This window comes from Perca flavescens, chromosome 21 (genome assembly GCF_004354835.1).
Source record: "Perca flavescens isolate YP-PL-M2 chromosome 21, PFLA_1.0, whole genome shotgun sequence".
Taxonomy (NCBI): domain Eukaryota; kingdom Metazoa; phylum Chordata; class Actinopteri; order Perciformes; family Percidae; genus Perca; species Perca flavescens.
In genome coordinates this window covers 9,971,563-9,989,239 of record NC_041351.1, presented here as the reverse complement: position 1 = coordinate 9,989,239, position 17,677 = coordinate 9,971,563, and the positions used below count along the sequence as shown (strand labels likewise).

Here is a 17,677-nt window from a genome sequence, read left to right as displayed (position 1 = left end):
TTTACTGTTGATTAGATATGGAGCTAAGTATGTTTACTCAAGTGCTATACTTAAAGTTAGGGGTGTCCCTGACTAAGAATTTACAAAGTTGAATCAGATTTGTCCAGTCTTGCAAATCGTCGACTGACCAATGGCCTGATCCTCGTTTCATAACTGAATGAAATGATCCATAATACATGTCATTTCTATGTTACAAACTGTAAGCGGGTGGAAATGGCAGAGTTTTGGACGGAGGCTCAACAAGCACCTGCGAACACCGTAATGTGGTCGAGCGAGATAGAGAGTGACTGAAGAGAGCGAGCGTCATTACAACAAAGCTGTGAATCGCATAAATGAAACGTTTTCACCATTTCATCACATAACACTTTTACAAGGCACTGAATCTGTCTCATGTTCTCATCAGGGGCTGAGCCCCCCTAAAGGTCTGATCCTAGAATCGCCCCTGTTACAATTATTTACATTATCGACTAATGGGTTAATCATTTGGTCCATAAAATGTCAGAAAATAGTAAAAAATTAAGATATTAAAATAATAGATTATATACCAAAACATATTCAGTTTTATCTAATAGAACACTTAGTTACCTTAAAACCAGTAACTTTTCCTATTTGAGGAACTGGAACCAGATAATGTAGGGCATTTTTGATTTAAAAATCATCAATTAATAGATTAATTATTTTTGTTATAGATTTAAGTTTTTATACACGTGATGATTGTGCACATTTTACTGCAAACCTTTCTTCGGTTTCAGTAATCAAAATGTTTAATGCATCCTGATGTTGTTCCTTAATAATTTCAGTTCTTCTGCCATTACATGTTTTATTTTGCCCTTAAAGGAATCTGTGAATAGCCTTTTGTTTTAAGCTACCAAACGGTGATAAAAAGTTAAAATGCCAGCTTAGAGTTTTTGATTTCATGTGCACAAACACTGTAGTTAACAGTTGTTTACTATTAAGATGTGGGGGAAAAGGGTGACATATTGCTTGTTGGTTATCAGTGAAATGTGGACTGGGAGTCTGTAGAGTTTTATAATCAAATCCTCTACTGTGTTGCAGTATTTTGTATTTCCTGTCCTCCATGTTGAACCGTGTCATGTTGTTGGATTTAGATCTTGCAGGAGCTGGAGTACGGAGCCTCCGTGGACTGGTGGGCCTTGGGGGTGCTGATGTATGAGATGATGGCCGGACAGCCTCCGTTCGAAGCTGATAACGAAGACGACTTGTTTGAGTCGATTCTCCATGACGATGTCCTCTACCCCGTGTGGCTCAGCAAAGAAGCTGTTTCTATCCTTAGAGCGGTATGTGTCATCTCTCCACGAGACACCACTTTAATATTTTTTCTATTTGATTATTAATAAGAGATTAAAGAGCGATGAAATTTTCTTCAAGAGTGCATATTCTCTTCTTCAGTAGGCATTCAAAGGCATCCATGTCAAAATGAAGAATTGTTTGATTTTTAATCATTTAATTTGGTAGATTTTGTCGCAATCAAATCATGCACTGTATGAAAGTGGCCTGTTTGACTTCTTTATTTTACCCATGTACTTTTAAGACTTTTCATTTTTTTAAATGAACATAATCTTTATATGAGAAGGTCTTTAGACAAAACCTTTTATCATATATGTGTGTGGTTTGGAGGTCAGAAGAAGTAAAAAATGGACTGAATTTGGTTGAATATTTGTGGTCATCTTGGTTACTTAAAGCCTTAGTTTGTGACTCGAGTGTAATGGTAATACGTGAGTATACACTCGAGTCAAAGAGCTAAACATCTCATTTTCTGAAAAATAAATTCCCGGCAATTTGAAAAAACTTAGGAGGTTGTTCAACATTTACCTCTCTTCTCTTCTGAAGGTATTTCTAGAATCATTAAAGACTCTTCTTAAGATCTTTTATATGATGCATCAATTTTATGCAGATGATCAAAAGAGTTTTTGAGGATTCTTGAAATACCTTCAACACGTATTGAGTATTTATTTTTCGGAAAATAGGATGCTTGCACCTTTGACTTGAATCTAATGTTAACACACAAGAGGCACAAACTGGAGCTAGGTTGCATATAACTTTTGTTTCAACAAGATTTAAAGGGCTAGATTTTAACATCGAAATACAGTCATTTAAATGCTATTGGAACAACGCTTATATGTAACCTATAAGCTCACCTTTCAGCCAGATGTAGCCAGATGTTTAGATGTCCTTTCACCATCCAATCACTGGTTATCAAAGGAATAACAATGTGAAGGCTTGAAACCAAATTCATCTTGACAGTTTAGTCAATGTTTGTGCAATACTTGGTGTCCCATTGGAATAGAGCCGCTGCAGTATTTGCCTGAACTGTCATTGAAATGGAAAATTTAAATTCTCAAATTTTTCCATTGCTTTTGTAATGTTGAATATTATTGAAATGGATGGCTATGACCTCTTAAACTTTACTTTGAAAAGATTTCATTTCATGCAAAAATATTTCACTCAAGATTTTCAGGCGTTCATCGTTGTCCTGTTATCTTGTTGTTGCACTATCATTCATTATTCTATCCTCAGCTGCACACAAACTCATTCAAAGTGCACTTAACGCAGAGGTGGTACGATTCTATTTGCTCTGATACAGAGAAGAATTAAAAAAAAAAGTCAGTCAGAGAGTTTAAAGTAATAACAATGCAATCATAAAACCACAACGATCACAAAGTGCTCCTACAATACCGACCAGACAACGTAACAAAAGAGACAGCTTTCAGTCACAGTTAATAACACCAGCACTCTGCTGACCTGTTCCATTACTCTGCCACTACGCCTCTTTGTTTGTACCATAGAGCCATTAATGCCTCCGGTCTATTATTAGCACTGAAATGCTTTTTGCTGAACCCCTCGTTCTGCTTCTGTCCTCGTCACTTTATGGATTTATTGTGTGTAGTTCATGACCAAGAACCCGGCCAAGCGTCTGGGCTGCGTGGTGAGCCAGGGCTGTGAGGAGGCCATCAAGACCCATGCCTTCTTCAGAGAGATCGACTGGGTCCTGCTGGAGCAGCGAAAAGTCAAACCACCCTTTAAACCGCGGATTGTAAGAAACATACACAGCGCACACATACACAAGCACACACTAATGTTTTATTACCTCTAAATCTGTGAACTGTGACGATCTATTAGTTTTCATTTACTTGTAGATGCATGTATCCTCATTTAAGGCTATTTATTTAGTTTTTTACAAACTTTTAGTAAAACAAAAGTTGTTGTGTCCTGTTGCAAGAACACTTGGTAAAACGAGGTCCTCTTGTGGCAAAAACAGCTCACAAAACCTTTATAGTGATGGAAGAAAGAGGGGGAAAAAATGCTAATTAGTCACTACTCATGTAGCAGTTAGTTATATAGCCTGACTTTAAATCATACATTTGCTCTTTTTAGGCTGTATTTGAATTTAGTAAAATGAATGTATGGTTGCTTTGTGTAAAGACAAAATTAAACCCTGATGCATTCAGGAAATGTGTTAAATATTTTGTTAAATATTGAAAATATATTGTGAAAAAAACATATTTACATTCCTCAAATTGTTTTGTTATCGTAGCAGGTATTACTGTAGGTTTTGCCACGGCTATTGAAATATTTTAAACAACAATACAGAACTTAATGCCTGAGGAAGTAGCAAAGTACAACATTACAATATTTCACAATAAAATGCAAAAGCAAAGATAAGAAGAAAGTCTCCAAAAAAAAGTATTTAAAGTAAATAAAGATGAATAATTAAATACTTCAATGTAGTCAAAATGCATTCTTCCATACTGTTAGTCATCTTATGACCCCTGATATTTATCTCACAAACCCCTGAATGCGGTGCCCATCCCCATGTTGGGAACCACTGTTGTAGAATTAGTTGCCTTACATGTAGGTAACAATATGCACATGTGTGTGTGTTATCTTCACAGAAAAGGCAGTAAGTCTCAGCAGTCAGAAGGTGTCGCTCTAATGTCACCTTTAAAGCACGAGCTTGTTGTGAAGTTTCTTCCTCTGAAGTCCCTTTCTCTGTGTGTGTGTGTGTCTCTGCAGAAGACCAAGCGAGATGTGAATAACTTTGACCAGGACTTCACCAAGGAGGACCCTGTGTTGACCCCCACGGACGAGGCCATCATTCGACAGATCAACCAGGAGGAGTTCAAAGACTTCTCCTACTGCGCCCCCGAGGAGGCGCAGACCTAACACACACACAAACACACACGCTGATCAAACACTAAACACTAAACTTTGCACGCACGGATGCACACATTGCTGACACTCATATGTGTAGAACCATGAATCCCATTACAAAACACACACACACACACAAACACACACACACACACACAAACACACACACATCGACACACACGCACACAGTCAATCCTTTACTTTGAAGCTATTGGTTGTTGTTACTTTTTGGAATATTCTTTACTTGCATTGTGTTGTTCTTGTTGCCTGGGGTTTATTATGACTATAAATATGACTATGAATATAGATTTACACACCTGCACATGCTCTCTCACAAACATTCCCACGCTGCACACTTTTAATGTAGATTTACACACAAACAAACACGACAATCCGAAGTTTTACTCACAAACACAAACATGCTCACTGCACATGCCCAGACAACCAAAACACACACGCACACACACTTACGCTGCTTCTCTCCCCAGCACCAGGACTGTACAGTGAGTGCTGGGTGCAGAGGCCTGTATATAGCCTGTGTTGAGTGGCTGTATCGTGTTGGTATTGTCTGCTAGTAAAGGAGAGTTGTGGCGCATGGACAAGCACCCTACCTGTGTTATTACTGTCCTTATTGTGGACCAGTTAGGGCTAAATACCCTTTGTGCAATACGCTGACTATCTATATATTTTATTTGTTTTTTTCATGTGTTATTTTTGTCTTTTTTTTCTCCTCAAAATGTGTTTTTGTGCATGATTGAAATCTTGCGCTCATCATCCTCCTGTCTCATGTGTATAACGAGAATGTCGAGCTTACAGGTTACAGGCTATAGAACTAATTATGTGGAGCAGAGTGTTACAGGCGGCCTGTGTAGCAGCATAAAGCCCAATTTCCAGCTATTTCATCCATCTGCTAGTTTCAGAGTCTGTGTCTGTCCTGTCGGTGTGAATGTGCAGGCCCGTGGGCGGGTTTTTTTGTCGTGAATGTATATATTCGTAAGTGAATGCTTGGTTTTTCTTTCTCCCTTTCAGTGTTTGAATTTTTATCCTCAGCATTTTTGTTTCTATAGTTACCATCAGTGTTTTCAGCCCCCCCCTTTCCTTCCCCTCTTCTCCAAAGCACCAATTCCCCTTTCCTGCCTCCAGCAGCCGTCTCACTCAGCCAAAACCACTTGCTTTTCTGACTTTTGCTTTTTTTTCAAGAATGGCTTTTCTTATTGCTCTTTCTTTTTTATTATAGTTATTATTATTATTATTATTATTATTGTAAAGTGTATCTGGAGGAAATCTTTGTGTATAAAATATAACTATACTATCATAGGTCTGTTACAGCCGGGCGAAAAGAAATGTGGAAAACCAGCAGCTGAATTACCTCTCATTTCCAACACACACACACAAACAAAACACCACATACACACACTCTCCTTTGCCTCCTTCCTCTTCTTCTCTTTCTTTCAAACACACACATACACACACATGCACTCACAGTGAAGGACTGTTGTGTACTGTACAGTGATCTGAAGGCGAGCTGGTTGCTCTGTGTGCAGTAAAATCGGTGTGTAGTGAAGCTTTGTGCACCCAGGGGTAGGGCTGTTCCTGGTCACACTATCTTACTCTGTGCCAAAATGTAGTGCAACAGCCGGGCTAGTCCTGTCTGGTCTGATTCCAATAAAACACTGAGCTGTCTACATCACTTTCAGACTCATCTGTGTTGTCTTTCCTTCCTCGTTTCTTTATCGATTCTCGCCTGCTGCTGTTCAGAGGCAGATCTGTTCTGTGGGATGCTTCAAAGTTTGTGTGAGAGAAGAGGAGGGGGGAGTGGAGAGAGGGAGGAAGGGGAGGGGAGGGTGATGCTTTTCCTGGCCAGCTGACCTATCATCATGCTCAGTTTTGGAGGCCCTGTAGGTGATGCACATGCAGAGGGGAGAGGAGACACTTGCTGTTGAAGTCATCTGTGCTGCGGAGGACCACTTGCCTTGTGACATTTGGCACCACTAATTGCCTCTCTGATTAATTAGACTACCTGTGATGGTGCAAATTGTAGCAGGGAGATTCCCTGCTGTGCTGTGAACTCCTGCTGCCTCCATCTCTTTTTGTGTCCTGAATCAACGTTCACCATGGCACCGGATAGAGACGCCTGTTGGACACGATGACAGCCGACAAGGAGAAGAGAAGGTAAAGCTGCATGTTGCTTTGGAATATTTTGATAACCATCTTCACGGTGTATCTGATATGTTTTGCAAAAAATAATTTTTGGCTTTAACTGAATGGTTTCTATGGCAGTTGGTGATGTGGTGAGCCCAAAGATGGTGTTGTGGCCACGCTGGGCATCTAGAGTTCAATCTTGACCAGAATGCACTACCGCCCTTCCCCATCTGTTCATCAGTGGTGGAATCACTACTCAAATCCTTTAAAGAAAAGTCAAAGTAACAACACCACAATAAAATAATGCAAGTAAAACTCCTGCAAGTAAAAGTAAAAAAGTATTCTATCAAAAGTAAAAGTAAGCATGCTCATAGAAGCGATAATATCAAAAAGTTCAAAGCTTCATCAAGGAGCTCAAACATGCATGTTTTTCAGAGTTCCTGTAAAGTTGACCTTTTGGAGATACAGTGATGTTTTATCAGTTTTAGTTTATGTTGAAGGTAGAATCTGAATCTGCAAAGTTACAGTTGTATAGTGAGCAAAATGTACAGTAAAGAGTATTTCTTTGTGAAATTTAGTAAAAGAGTCTTTGAATAAATGCATCTTGCTATTTTGCACATTTGCAATTCTCTCTTTGACTCAGTTTAATGTCTAGATGGAAATCATTTAACCCTTATATGTTGTTCATATTTTTGTTACACAGCCAATGTTCCCGGGTCTGGTGGACCCACCACATTATTAGGCTTTTAAATCAATACAGCCATAACAATTTATGTAAAAACACTGAACAGATGTTTACTTCAGCTCAATTACCAATGATATATACATCATTTATGGTTCATATTTGACATTTACCCTTGTGAGATCACATTTATTATCATATGATCATTTTCGTTTTTTGTGAGAAAACAAGGAAATTCAATTATAAAAAAGCTAAAAAATAAATAAATAGAAACAAGATTTTTAATCATTATTGGTGCTTATTTCTTAAAACTTAATCAGAATCAGTGCTTGAAATGTAATAATTTTGTAACTTTGTGTGGGAAATAGCAGGTGCAGAAAGACAACTTAGTTTCATAGCACCTGCAATTAAATACACTCGGGTCCAGTAGACCGGAACATATGTAATAGTTATGTGTGTGTGTGTGGGGGGGGGTGTACCATGCCAAGTTATTTTTTATGTTCTTCACAGAAAATCTTTATTGTATTTAATGTCCTTTTCATTCCATAAAGAAATCAATTTCAATGTTATTGAGATGATTTGAGTCATGAGGATTTTTCTCCTGACCTCTGCAGGGTGATCAGCCGCGATGCAGCCAGAAGGAGACGACGGGTGGAGTCTGAGGTGTTTGCAGATTTGTCTCGCCTCCTGCCGCTCCAACAGTCTGTCCAAAATCACCTGGACAAGCCCTCAGTCATTCGCCTCACCCTCAGCTACATACGCATGCACACGCTGCTCAAAGGTACAAACGGTCATCACACATGTTGGGTGGGGGGTTGGGGAGAGCTTGCTTTGTACATAGGCAACCATCTAACACCATCATTGGTCAAAAACTCAAAAAATACTTTCAGCGTCATGGTTAAGGGCGTGTGTCAAAACGATTCTATCTGTCATTGACCACATTTATCGTATCCATTCAGAATGTTAATATGCATATAATGACAACAAATAAAATAGCAACCAAAAACCTTACTATACTTACTAACGCAAACAGAAATGAAGTAAGTTAAACAAAATAACATATTTTTCACTCAAGAGGGACTTTGAATATTTGGTTGAGTCACAATGATGTGATGTGATGTCTGCATGCTCAATCAATACCAAGCAATACCTTATAAAGATCCATTAGGTATGCTGAAAGTTTGGGAATGTACAGATGTTAAAATATGGCAGGTTCCCATCATTCTTCAAGAGCTGTATAATAAATACAGCTTTAAAGGAATTCATGGTAAAGTGTCCAAAATATTTTGTATTTTAAATTGAACCTTTGAATGTATCTGTGCAAAGAACTTTGAAAATAAAATATATGCATCAAAGTACTCTACTATAATTGAAATGTACTTTTTTTCAGTACAGTATCTTCTGCTTCAGAAAAGAAAAAAAATATCAGTTTGTTGTGGTAAACTTTAATCGCAAAAGTGGTGGGTTTGGGAAAGGTGTTAACATACCTAAACACACACACACACACACACACACACACACACACACACACACACACACACACAAACAGTCTGTAGTCTACAACATCCACAATACACTGAGTAGTTTCTTATGAAAGGAACTATTAACTGTTAAAAAACAGACAGTACAACCAATAAAACAACTTCCTTTTTTGCACTGTTTTAGGGATTACTGGGACAAAAGCAGAGGCCAGTCACGCAGTAAAATGTGAACCAGTAATGGAAAGTGGAGAGGAATGGCAAGGGTGTGACAGAGGACGTGACGATGAGGAGAAAAAAAATGATGATGTGGAGGCCTCGGAGGAGACAAACATGTTCCTGAGGATCATTGAGGGATTTTTGATAGTCCTGTCCACTGAGGGAGACATGATCTACCTGTCTGACAACGTCAGCAAGTACATGGGTTTGACACAGGTATACAAACACACACACACACACACACACACACACACACACACACACACACACACACACACACACACACGCACACACACATTTCTACACAAATGATGTAATGGTATACATTTAGGATGCTGGATTTGAAGATGAATATGAACCTCATTTTCTCTGACAGACTGAGCTGATGGGACACAATATTTTTGAGTTTACTCACCCTTGTGACCACGAGGAAATCAGAAATAACCTACGTCTAACAGCAGGTGTGTGTGTGTGTGTGTGTGTGTGTGTGTGTGTGTGTGTGTGTGTGTGTGTGTGTGTGTGTGTGTGTGTATCTATGTTCAGTTTTGGTTGTATATCCTGTGGTTGTGTGTTGTTTTTTAAGCGATCTTACAGATTTGAAAAGATTTATCCCTGTAGCTCATTAAATCGCTTGTTTCTTAGAAGAAGTTTGGTGCGGTGCAAAGAGGGACTTTGTCATGAGGATAAAAGGTGCTCTGACACACAGAGGAAGAAACTCTAACCTCAAGTCAGCTACGTGGAAGGTTGGTGTGAAGCAAATACACAACATTGTCAAGCAGCTAACGGTTTCTGATAATATTTATTTGGCTTAGTTTGAATCCCACTCTCTCTCTCTCTGGTTTTAGGTTCTCCACTGTCAGGGCCGAGCAAAGGTGTGTGTCGCCCCATCTTCACTTTCCTGCCTGCTGCTGACCTGCCAGCCTCTGCCCCTCTCACACACACTTCTCAGCACACACACCTTTACCAGCCAGCACAGTATGGACATGAGGTTCACTTACTGTGACCAGAGGTGATTTACACACACACATTTGACAGCACACAGGCATATACAACTTAATACTTATTTAAATAGGCAGCCTTTGTGCAGTTACCAACCATCGTGTATCCTTATTTTTACTTGTTTTTGTGAATAGGATAACATTTTATATTATAGGAGTAAAGCAACAGCTGATTGCAAAAACCCAAGTAGAAGTAGTGTTACCTTGCTCGTGTTTTACTTCACCAAAGTGGTGTAAATCTTTTAGACAGAAGAAGCCTTTAAAAAGCACTCTACAATGTCTTTTATTTCCACATCTTGTAGCATGGAAGCGTTGTTAGGTCATTTGGCAATGTATGTTATGAAACTATTTAGAAAAAGGAAGGGGAATTCTTCAACTTAATGCTCACCCCCTTTTATGACTAATCTATGCTGCACGTGCAGCATAGCTTCACAGGTTCCAGTTCCATTTATTGTAAATTGCATCAGCTAAATGAATGTAAAATAACGTTTGATGCATATGCTTTTCAAAAATGTTCTCTTTTTGACGTGCTTCATTTCATAGTTTTGATTAATTATTGTCAATACCAGTTATGTCGAAATGAAATTGAAATAAATATCATGACTTCCAATTTTATACACAATAATGTATATTTACTACAGAAGCATCTTGTGTATCAAATATGACTATCCCTGACCCATTACAAAGTCATGCTGTTAAGCCAAACATTACTCCAGTCCACTCAAACTTTATTTTAGTGGTGATCTCAAAGTTTCCGAAGATACCAATATGTCAGGCTGAATTTTGGCGAAAAGTGTATAATTATGCACAAGACACCTAGAATATATCCGTTTGATGGATTGCTGCAGCTGTTAAAAATATTGAGGTTGAATCTTTCTCTCAGTAAACATTAGAAGATCTGAAACAAGCTGATACAGAATGAGTGTGAAATAAAACGCTTTTAACTTCATTCAAGGTGCTAAAAGAAAACTGGATTTTAAGGGGTTAATTTAGCATGACAAAAATGAAAGAGCTTTAACAGTTCCCTTTTTACCTTCCCCTTTTTTTAATTTCAGAGTTACGACTGCATAATATCAGTGAACCTTAAACTTGTTTGTGGCTGCTGCTAAATAAGTCAAACTAAGTCAAGTTGTGGGAAGAAGTTTGACTAGTAACTAATTCATAACTAAAACAATTTCCCCCTGGGATTATTAAAGTATTTCTGATTCTGATAAACATTAGTATGCTTATTTTTGTAAGAGAATTTCATATTGTCACATCTTTGTGGGTTTCTGTTTTTGCAGAATTACTCTGCTTTTAGGTTACAGTACCGAGGAGCTGCTGGGCCGTTCCATCTATGATCTCTGTCATACACTGGACACAAACTGTTTGACCAAAAACCATCTCAACTGTAAGTAGTGATGCACACACACACATATTACCCACCTGTTAATATCTAATTTCACATCTCTCTCACTATCTGCAGTGTGTTTAAAGAGTCAGTCAGTCAGTGGTCAGTACCGGATGCTGGTGAGAGGTGGAGGTTACGTCTGGGTGGAGAGTCACAGTGCTGTCATCCCCAGCGTCCGACCCTCCAAGTTCAGGCCTGGCGCCCACCAGCCGCTCTGCATCCTCTGTGTTACCTATGTCCTCAGGTGTGTGCGTTAAGCTTAGTCCATCTCATTGAAGGTTTTATGGAGGATGGCAACGTTGGTTGGTCCACCACGTTAGTCCAGACAGAAAAAACTGACGGAGTAAGCTTTGTACGGACAATCGTGTTCACAGGAGGATGAATCCTACTGACTTTTGTCGATCCACTGACTTTTTCCTCCAGCTCCTCCATGAGATTCTGTTTTCTGTGAAATTTCTATTAAACTTTTGGATGGATGGCCATGACATTTGGCTCCAACATTCATGTTTCCCTCAAGATTAATTAAAATCAGTTTGGTGATCTCCTGACCTTCCATTAAGCTGCATCATCAGGCCAACATTTCAATTTGTCCATTATTTTGGTTTATGACCAAATACCTGCAATCACATTCTCATCAGCCTCGGCTTTACTTTGTGTTTAGTGCTGAATAGCGAATGTTAGCATGCTAACACGCTAGACTAGCATTGTGAATATGGTAAACGTTATACCTGCTAAACACCTGCATGTTAGCATTTTGCACAATGCACTACAGACTCACAGAGCCGCTAGCATGGCTCTAGTCTCTTAGTCTTGTTGTTTCAAGCGTGGACTGTTTGGTAAACCTTTCTTTGTTGGTGTGTTTAAAGTTGCACTGACGTACAAGATTTGAGAGTCAGCTGCCAGACAAACACCTGCTCAACATCAGAAATGTGCCATGTTTACTGTACGCTATCCTTTTGCGACACTTGTGTCCATGATGATGAAAGTCCCCTAAACTTTACAAAGTAGTCATTTGCACCCAAACCATGATCCTTGTCCTTAACCTAACCAAACAATAACCAGACCAAATGGTTTAATGCTGTATTCATGTGTGTCTCACAGTGGAGTGGAGGAGCCGTCCCTGCAGCTCTCTTTGGACCAGACTGTCCACAGATATTTGAGATGAAACTTGAGTCTGGAGAACAGTCTGCAAAACCCTCATCCTCAAAGAAACAACAACAATCAGTCTGTGAATTCTTAGTAGTTATTTTTCGTTGATCTAACTTTTATTAAATATTAAACTTTCTAATTTAAACAACTTGCTGTGTGGTTTTGTCAACCACTGATGTTTCTGATGTAACCTATAGTATTTGGGTATAGCTCTAAATATTTGAACTGTCAAAACCGTTGACAACCACCAGACCACCAGAGAAAATGTTGTACATTTTAAGCAGGTTGTTGCATCAAGTTTTGATAGATCGGGCAGATAATGCTTCAAAGTTTTTGCATACTTGTTGCAGTAGCTTGACTTCTTTCTTCAAATTAATGAAACTGAAAGCTTTAGGTGTAGACTGTGGTTGACAGGCAGTTGACGGGGCGTAGTGAGAGTTAAAAAATTGTTGACGAAAGCAGGCAGTTTGACTTTTTCCTGACCTCTCTGGGCCTAACCTTACTTCCTGTGGGGTTTCCTTTTGTGCCACCTGACACATGCGTGACATCTGACTGTCAAACATGATGTACAGCACACACACACACACACACACACACACACACACACACACACACACACACACACACACACACACACACACACACACACACACACACACAGTATATATAGAGAGATATGCATTGTGCTGATGAGGAGACATGAGCAGACGCAAGTTAAAGCCACAACTTCCTGAATAGAGAAACTCGATAGGAAAGTTCTCGTGGGAACTTTTTCAACTTTTTACCTCTCGGCTTCTAAATTCACACACACACACACACTCACACTCACACACACACACACAAACACACACACACACACACACACACACATACACACACATACACACACACTGGCTTTACTGGTGTGAAACGGCACACAATATTACATACTTTATGTTTGTGTGACTTTGTGTCTCTCAGTGATGTGGTGATATGTTTAGACATCTAAATTAAAGTTTACGGGGCTAAAGTTGGTTGAAAAGTAAAGTCTTTAGGTCATTCTAATGTGTTTCAATCCATGTGTAGTTAGGAGTTAGGACCTAAATAAAAAAGCTGTGGTGGAATGCAAGTGAAAATTTGAGGTACTTGTACTTTAGTTGAGTATTTGTATTTGTATTATGTCTTTATACTTCTACTACTACTGGGCAAATAGATCACAATCTATCTCCATGGCAAAATAACTAATATATATTTTTTAGGAATTTGGGTGAACCAGCCCTTAAATTTGTCTTTGTTTAAAAATGCCGTTGTTATGGACCTTACAGTAAGACAGACATCATTGTCACTTCTGGATCTCATACTTAAAGCCATACATGTGTCTTAATGATATTTTGTATTGAAGGTTTTTTTGCTCAGTTTGGTGTAAAAGCTGTGGACGTTAGTGGATTTGTGTTCTCACCCTCACACAGATGCACTCACACTACAGCATGTAGGGAAAAACTCGTGCTCCATCTAGTGTTTAACTGTCGTCAGTTACAGTCTGTATCTTCTCCAAGGTGGCCATATTCCTTACTTAGGACAGTGTTATGTACTGCATGTCTCATAAGCAGTCACTATGTAGGTTGAACATTATTCGAAATACATCCTTGTATATTCTTAAAGAAATATCAGACCACTCCTAGTTTTTCTTAACAGATATTTCAGAGAGCACATTTAACTTCAAAACAAACACTGGTGCAAAATGTGTTCTGCAAAACTATTCAGATATCCAATTTAACAGATAAAAGATAAGTAAAATAAAATCACATCACTTGAAATGTGGATTTAACTTTTACCTAGCCATAACTGACTTGTTAATTGTTTATTTATTTGTTATTTGTTTAAGTGAGGATTTGGACCCTTTAGCTGTTACAGCTTCTCTTCCCGAGAAAATAAAACTACTACATTTTTACGTGATTATGTAAATAAAAGCAAGTGAAAGTTTTAGCAAATAAAACATGTAATGAATAAAATAAAAAGGTACAGTATTTATAAAATATAATCAGGAACTTACTTAAAAACAAACAACCTGAAATGAAACCTTTGCAAGAAAAAGGAGAAAAAAATCTTCTACCAGCTGTTTTAAATCGTAGAGGAATGTGAATATTTGGCATAACTGCAGTCAAATATAGCTTGGCAGTTCATCATTCTTTTTGTTGCTTACTGGAGGTATTTTAATAGCTTGACCAGATTTGAGACGTTATCGTAATTATGATGATTCAGTTTGGAAAAATAAATGTGTACTAGATGATGAAGATGATATTAATCATACGGAATCTCAGTTTTAACACACAAAATATGTACATGTGTGTATGAAAACTGGTAATCAAAAGTTAAATCTTTCTAGATACAAATTGCCCAAATACATATAATCTGGTAATTAAGTTTATTATTCTGTCCTTCAATATCTCTGAGTCCATCCTTTGTCTCTTTTGATCAGTTACGATAATGGTTAACTCCCTGCTCTGTCTCTCTTTGCTTCAAGGGAATAAAAGATGTTTGTTATCAATAATCAGTTTATCCAACCTTGTGATCGCCTAAAAATATATATTCATAACATCACAGCAGATTTTGAGTCTTTACTTGGCCAAGGAAAATTAAAGAAGATTAACACGTATGACGCACGTTTTGTTCTCCGAGTTCAAAGGGTTTTCTTTTCTCAAGGATATATTTTACAATAAAGTTGGATTAGTTTGCTGAACAGACATGTTCTGGTTGGTTGTGACTATGCCGGTTTTCAAGGTGACCCTGGCTATTGTTGAGGGAATTTGTGTCCTTGCATGTTGTTTCAAAAACCTGATCGCTCCAGTATGACCGAGTCTGAGGCACGAGAGGGGCGGAGATAAGAGGTGGTGGAGGTCATGGTGGTGGGTTTAATTTCTAACTAGAATGAGCGACCATTTTAAAGGAGCACAACGGACGCAAAAAACAAGCAGGAAGTTGGTCTCATGCATTTCTACAGAAAAGCCCCAAGTAACCTGACTGAACAGGCCCCTGTTTAAGCCTATCCCCAATTCCTTCTCCTTGTACCCTCCTCCCCTCCCTCAGTCACACGCCTATGGTTGGGTGGGTGTTGTCAGGCTGTCAGCCAATGACATGCCGGTGCTCACCCTTTGAAACACAAGCATGATAAATGAATGTGTGTCAGTGCATTGAGGAAACCTCAGAGAGGCAGAGATAGGTTAAGGATAAGGATATGACTGAAGATAAACAGGAGGCACACAATCAGTGAAATAGTGGTGGAGTATTGAAGGAGAGATTGTGAAGTTATAATCAAAGGCAATAGAGTACTAGTTCATCATGTTTATTTGAATATTAATTGCCTTTTTATTGGACATGTGTTTTATTGTAGAATAGATATAAGGGTATCGAAATAAAGAAAAAGTGGAAGTGACCTCTGGTGCATCGGTCAAAGTCCTTTAACTGGATCTCATTTTTGCTTGCTTGAGATCCAGTTTAAGAACCTTATACAGGATTTTTGTATGATTATGCAATGAACAATGTCATGTGGCATGACTATAACGATAATATACCCATTCTCTCTATTCGCTTGCTTTAATAAAGTAAAATTGTGCAGTTTTATCACTGGATATCAACTTTTAAGAGACAATATGGCCCTCTAGTACACAGATAGAACAATGAGGAGATAAGCACTACCATTACTGCAGATAAGCACTACCATTACTGCATTAGTAATAGTTAAACCTTTCCTTTACTTGTGCCTGTTGCAATGAGCAACATGGGTTACTATTGATTACTTTGCCCAACTGACATCAGAGTGACATTTAGATTTACACCAACCAAATCTGCACCAAACCTCTGTGCAATTATTTATATATTTTACATATGTGTAAAAACACACCTAATTGAACCATAATTCAACTTGCTTTTCATATTGTGTAATCATGTGTTTGTACCAATGTTTAAGCATATTGTACCTGCCCCCGGGGGCATGATCTAATCTTATCTTCTGTGCAGAGTCCACAGGTGTAAGCCCAGGTCAGGGACTTTATTCAGACGAGCTCAGCACTAAGATTCTGTCTCTGTGCATTGTAGAGCGGCAGAAAATGTTCACGCACACAAATAATGGGGACATGCAATAAATGCATTGTTACATAAGAGCCACACTATCTGTTCTCAGACAATGGCAGCAGATGCCATAAACATACAACACGCACAAAAATAGTCACTGTTTCATGAGAGTGTTGTGCATGCTCATCCTGAGAGGATTAACAGGAATGTATCAAATCAATCCTTCAGTGTCTGCAATGAACAGTATAGGAATACTTGGAGTCTACATCCATGCTAGCAGCTCTGTGAGGCTGTGCTTACTGTAGGCAAGTATTTTTTTCCCCGGATGGCGAAGGCCTCTCCTGCCCTACTCTGCCGTATCCTCGGAAATAAATTGACTCACTGTAGGCACTGCAGTGCTTTGAGCTAAATGATAACATCAGCATGCAAACATGCTCACAATGACAATACTAATATGCTGATGTGTAGCAGGTTTAATGAGGGGCGTAGCACAAAATTCTGGGCCCTGTAGAAAGGCATTCTCTATGGGTCCCTCCCCACATCTACAGCTATTCATTCTAGCATCTTGTACTCAGTCCCCTTTCCACCCCCAGTCCTACACCCCTAATGTTTACCATGTTCACCATCATAGCTAAAAATGTTTAAGTAACTATTTTTGACTAAATTCCAAATACTGGTGAGGTTGATTTGAATGCATTAGTTTTGCAGGTTTTTGGTCATTAACCAACGCTCTGGGACCAGTTTTTCAAAAAATGTAATCTAGATCAAATTGATCCGGATTTGGAAATCCCATGTTTTGCTATCCAGGATCACCTGATCCATCTTATTTTTATGCAAGTTTCTTAAAGAAACATTGGATTGGATCACTGTGATCCAAATACCAAATTTCAGGATTACCAAATCCTGTTTACCAGAGCCTTAAATGGAACCAACAGTGTAGCCTACTGGCTTAGTAAAGAACAACAGGTAGGCAAAATAAAAAATATTTTTTTAATTTTAAGAAACGGATACACTGTAATAAACAGAAATATTTTACATTCCTTATTTTGTTATAATGTTAAATAACAAAACAACTACTAATACTATCCAATAGTCCATATCTCATTAGATGTGACATGATTCATATATGCTTTAAATATGAAAAAATTTATATATCATCAGTAAACCTTTATTTTATGATTATTCACTTAAAAAAAACAACAGATTTTATTTGATTCAAAAAATCACAACTGAATCCACCCTTTTGATGGGATCAGGATAATCCAGTTTTTTTGGATCAAATAGATTTCAAACCGAGTTCAAAGTTTTGAAAAACCCAAAGGGCAGGTTTGATCCAGATCAAATGTAAAATTGGATGACATGATCTGAGTTTAATTCGGCATCCCTCTTTTGCTTT

The 17,677-nt window shown here is 38.4% G+C and overlaps 2 protein-coding genes across 2 annotated transcripts in view; both read left to right on the top strand.

The window, feature by feature from the left end:
* Positions 1-5,863, top strand: part of prkcea (protein kinase C, epsilon a) — a 39,000-nt gene extending 33,137 nt beyond the window's left edge. The window contains exons 13-15 of the mRNA XM_028567795.1: positions 1,110-1,298; positions 2,909-3,055; positions 4,036-5,863. Of these exons, the coding sequence (XP_028423596.1) occupies positions 1,110-1,298; positions 2,909-3,055; positions 4,036-4,185 (486 nt within the window). The 3' untranslated portion in view covers positions 4,186-5,863. The remainder of the gene's footprint in view (positions 1-1,109; positions 1,299-2,908; positions 3,056-4,035) is intronic.
* Positions 5,864-6,319: 456 nt separating this feature from the next.
* On the top strand, positions 6,320-12,247 carry epas1a (endothelial PAS domain protein 1a). Its single transcript, XM_028568548.1, has 9 exons — positions 6,320-6,345; positions 7,612-7,778; positions 8,663-8,910; positions 9,071-9,155; positions 9,337-9,437; positions 9,540-9,703; positions 10,976-11,082; positions 11,158-11,326; positions 12,184-12,247. The coding sequence occupies exons 1-9, from the start codon at positions 6,320-6,322 to the stop codon at positions 12,245-12,247; spliced, it is 1,131 nt and encodes a 376-aa protein (XP_028424349.1).
* The last annotated feature ends 5,430 nt before the right edge of the window (positions 12,248-17,677 follow it).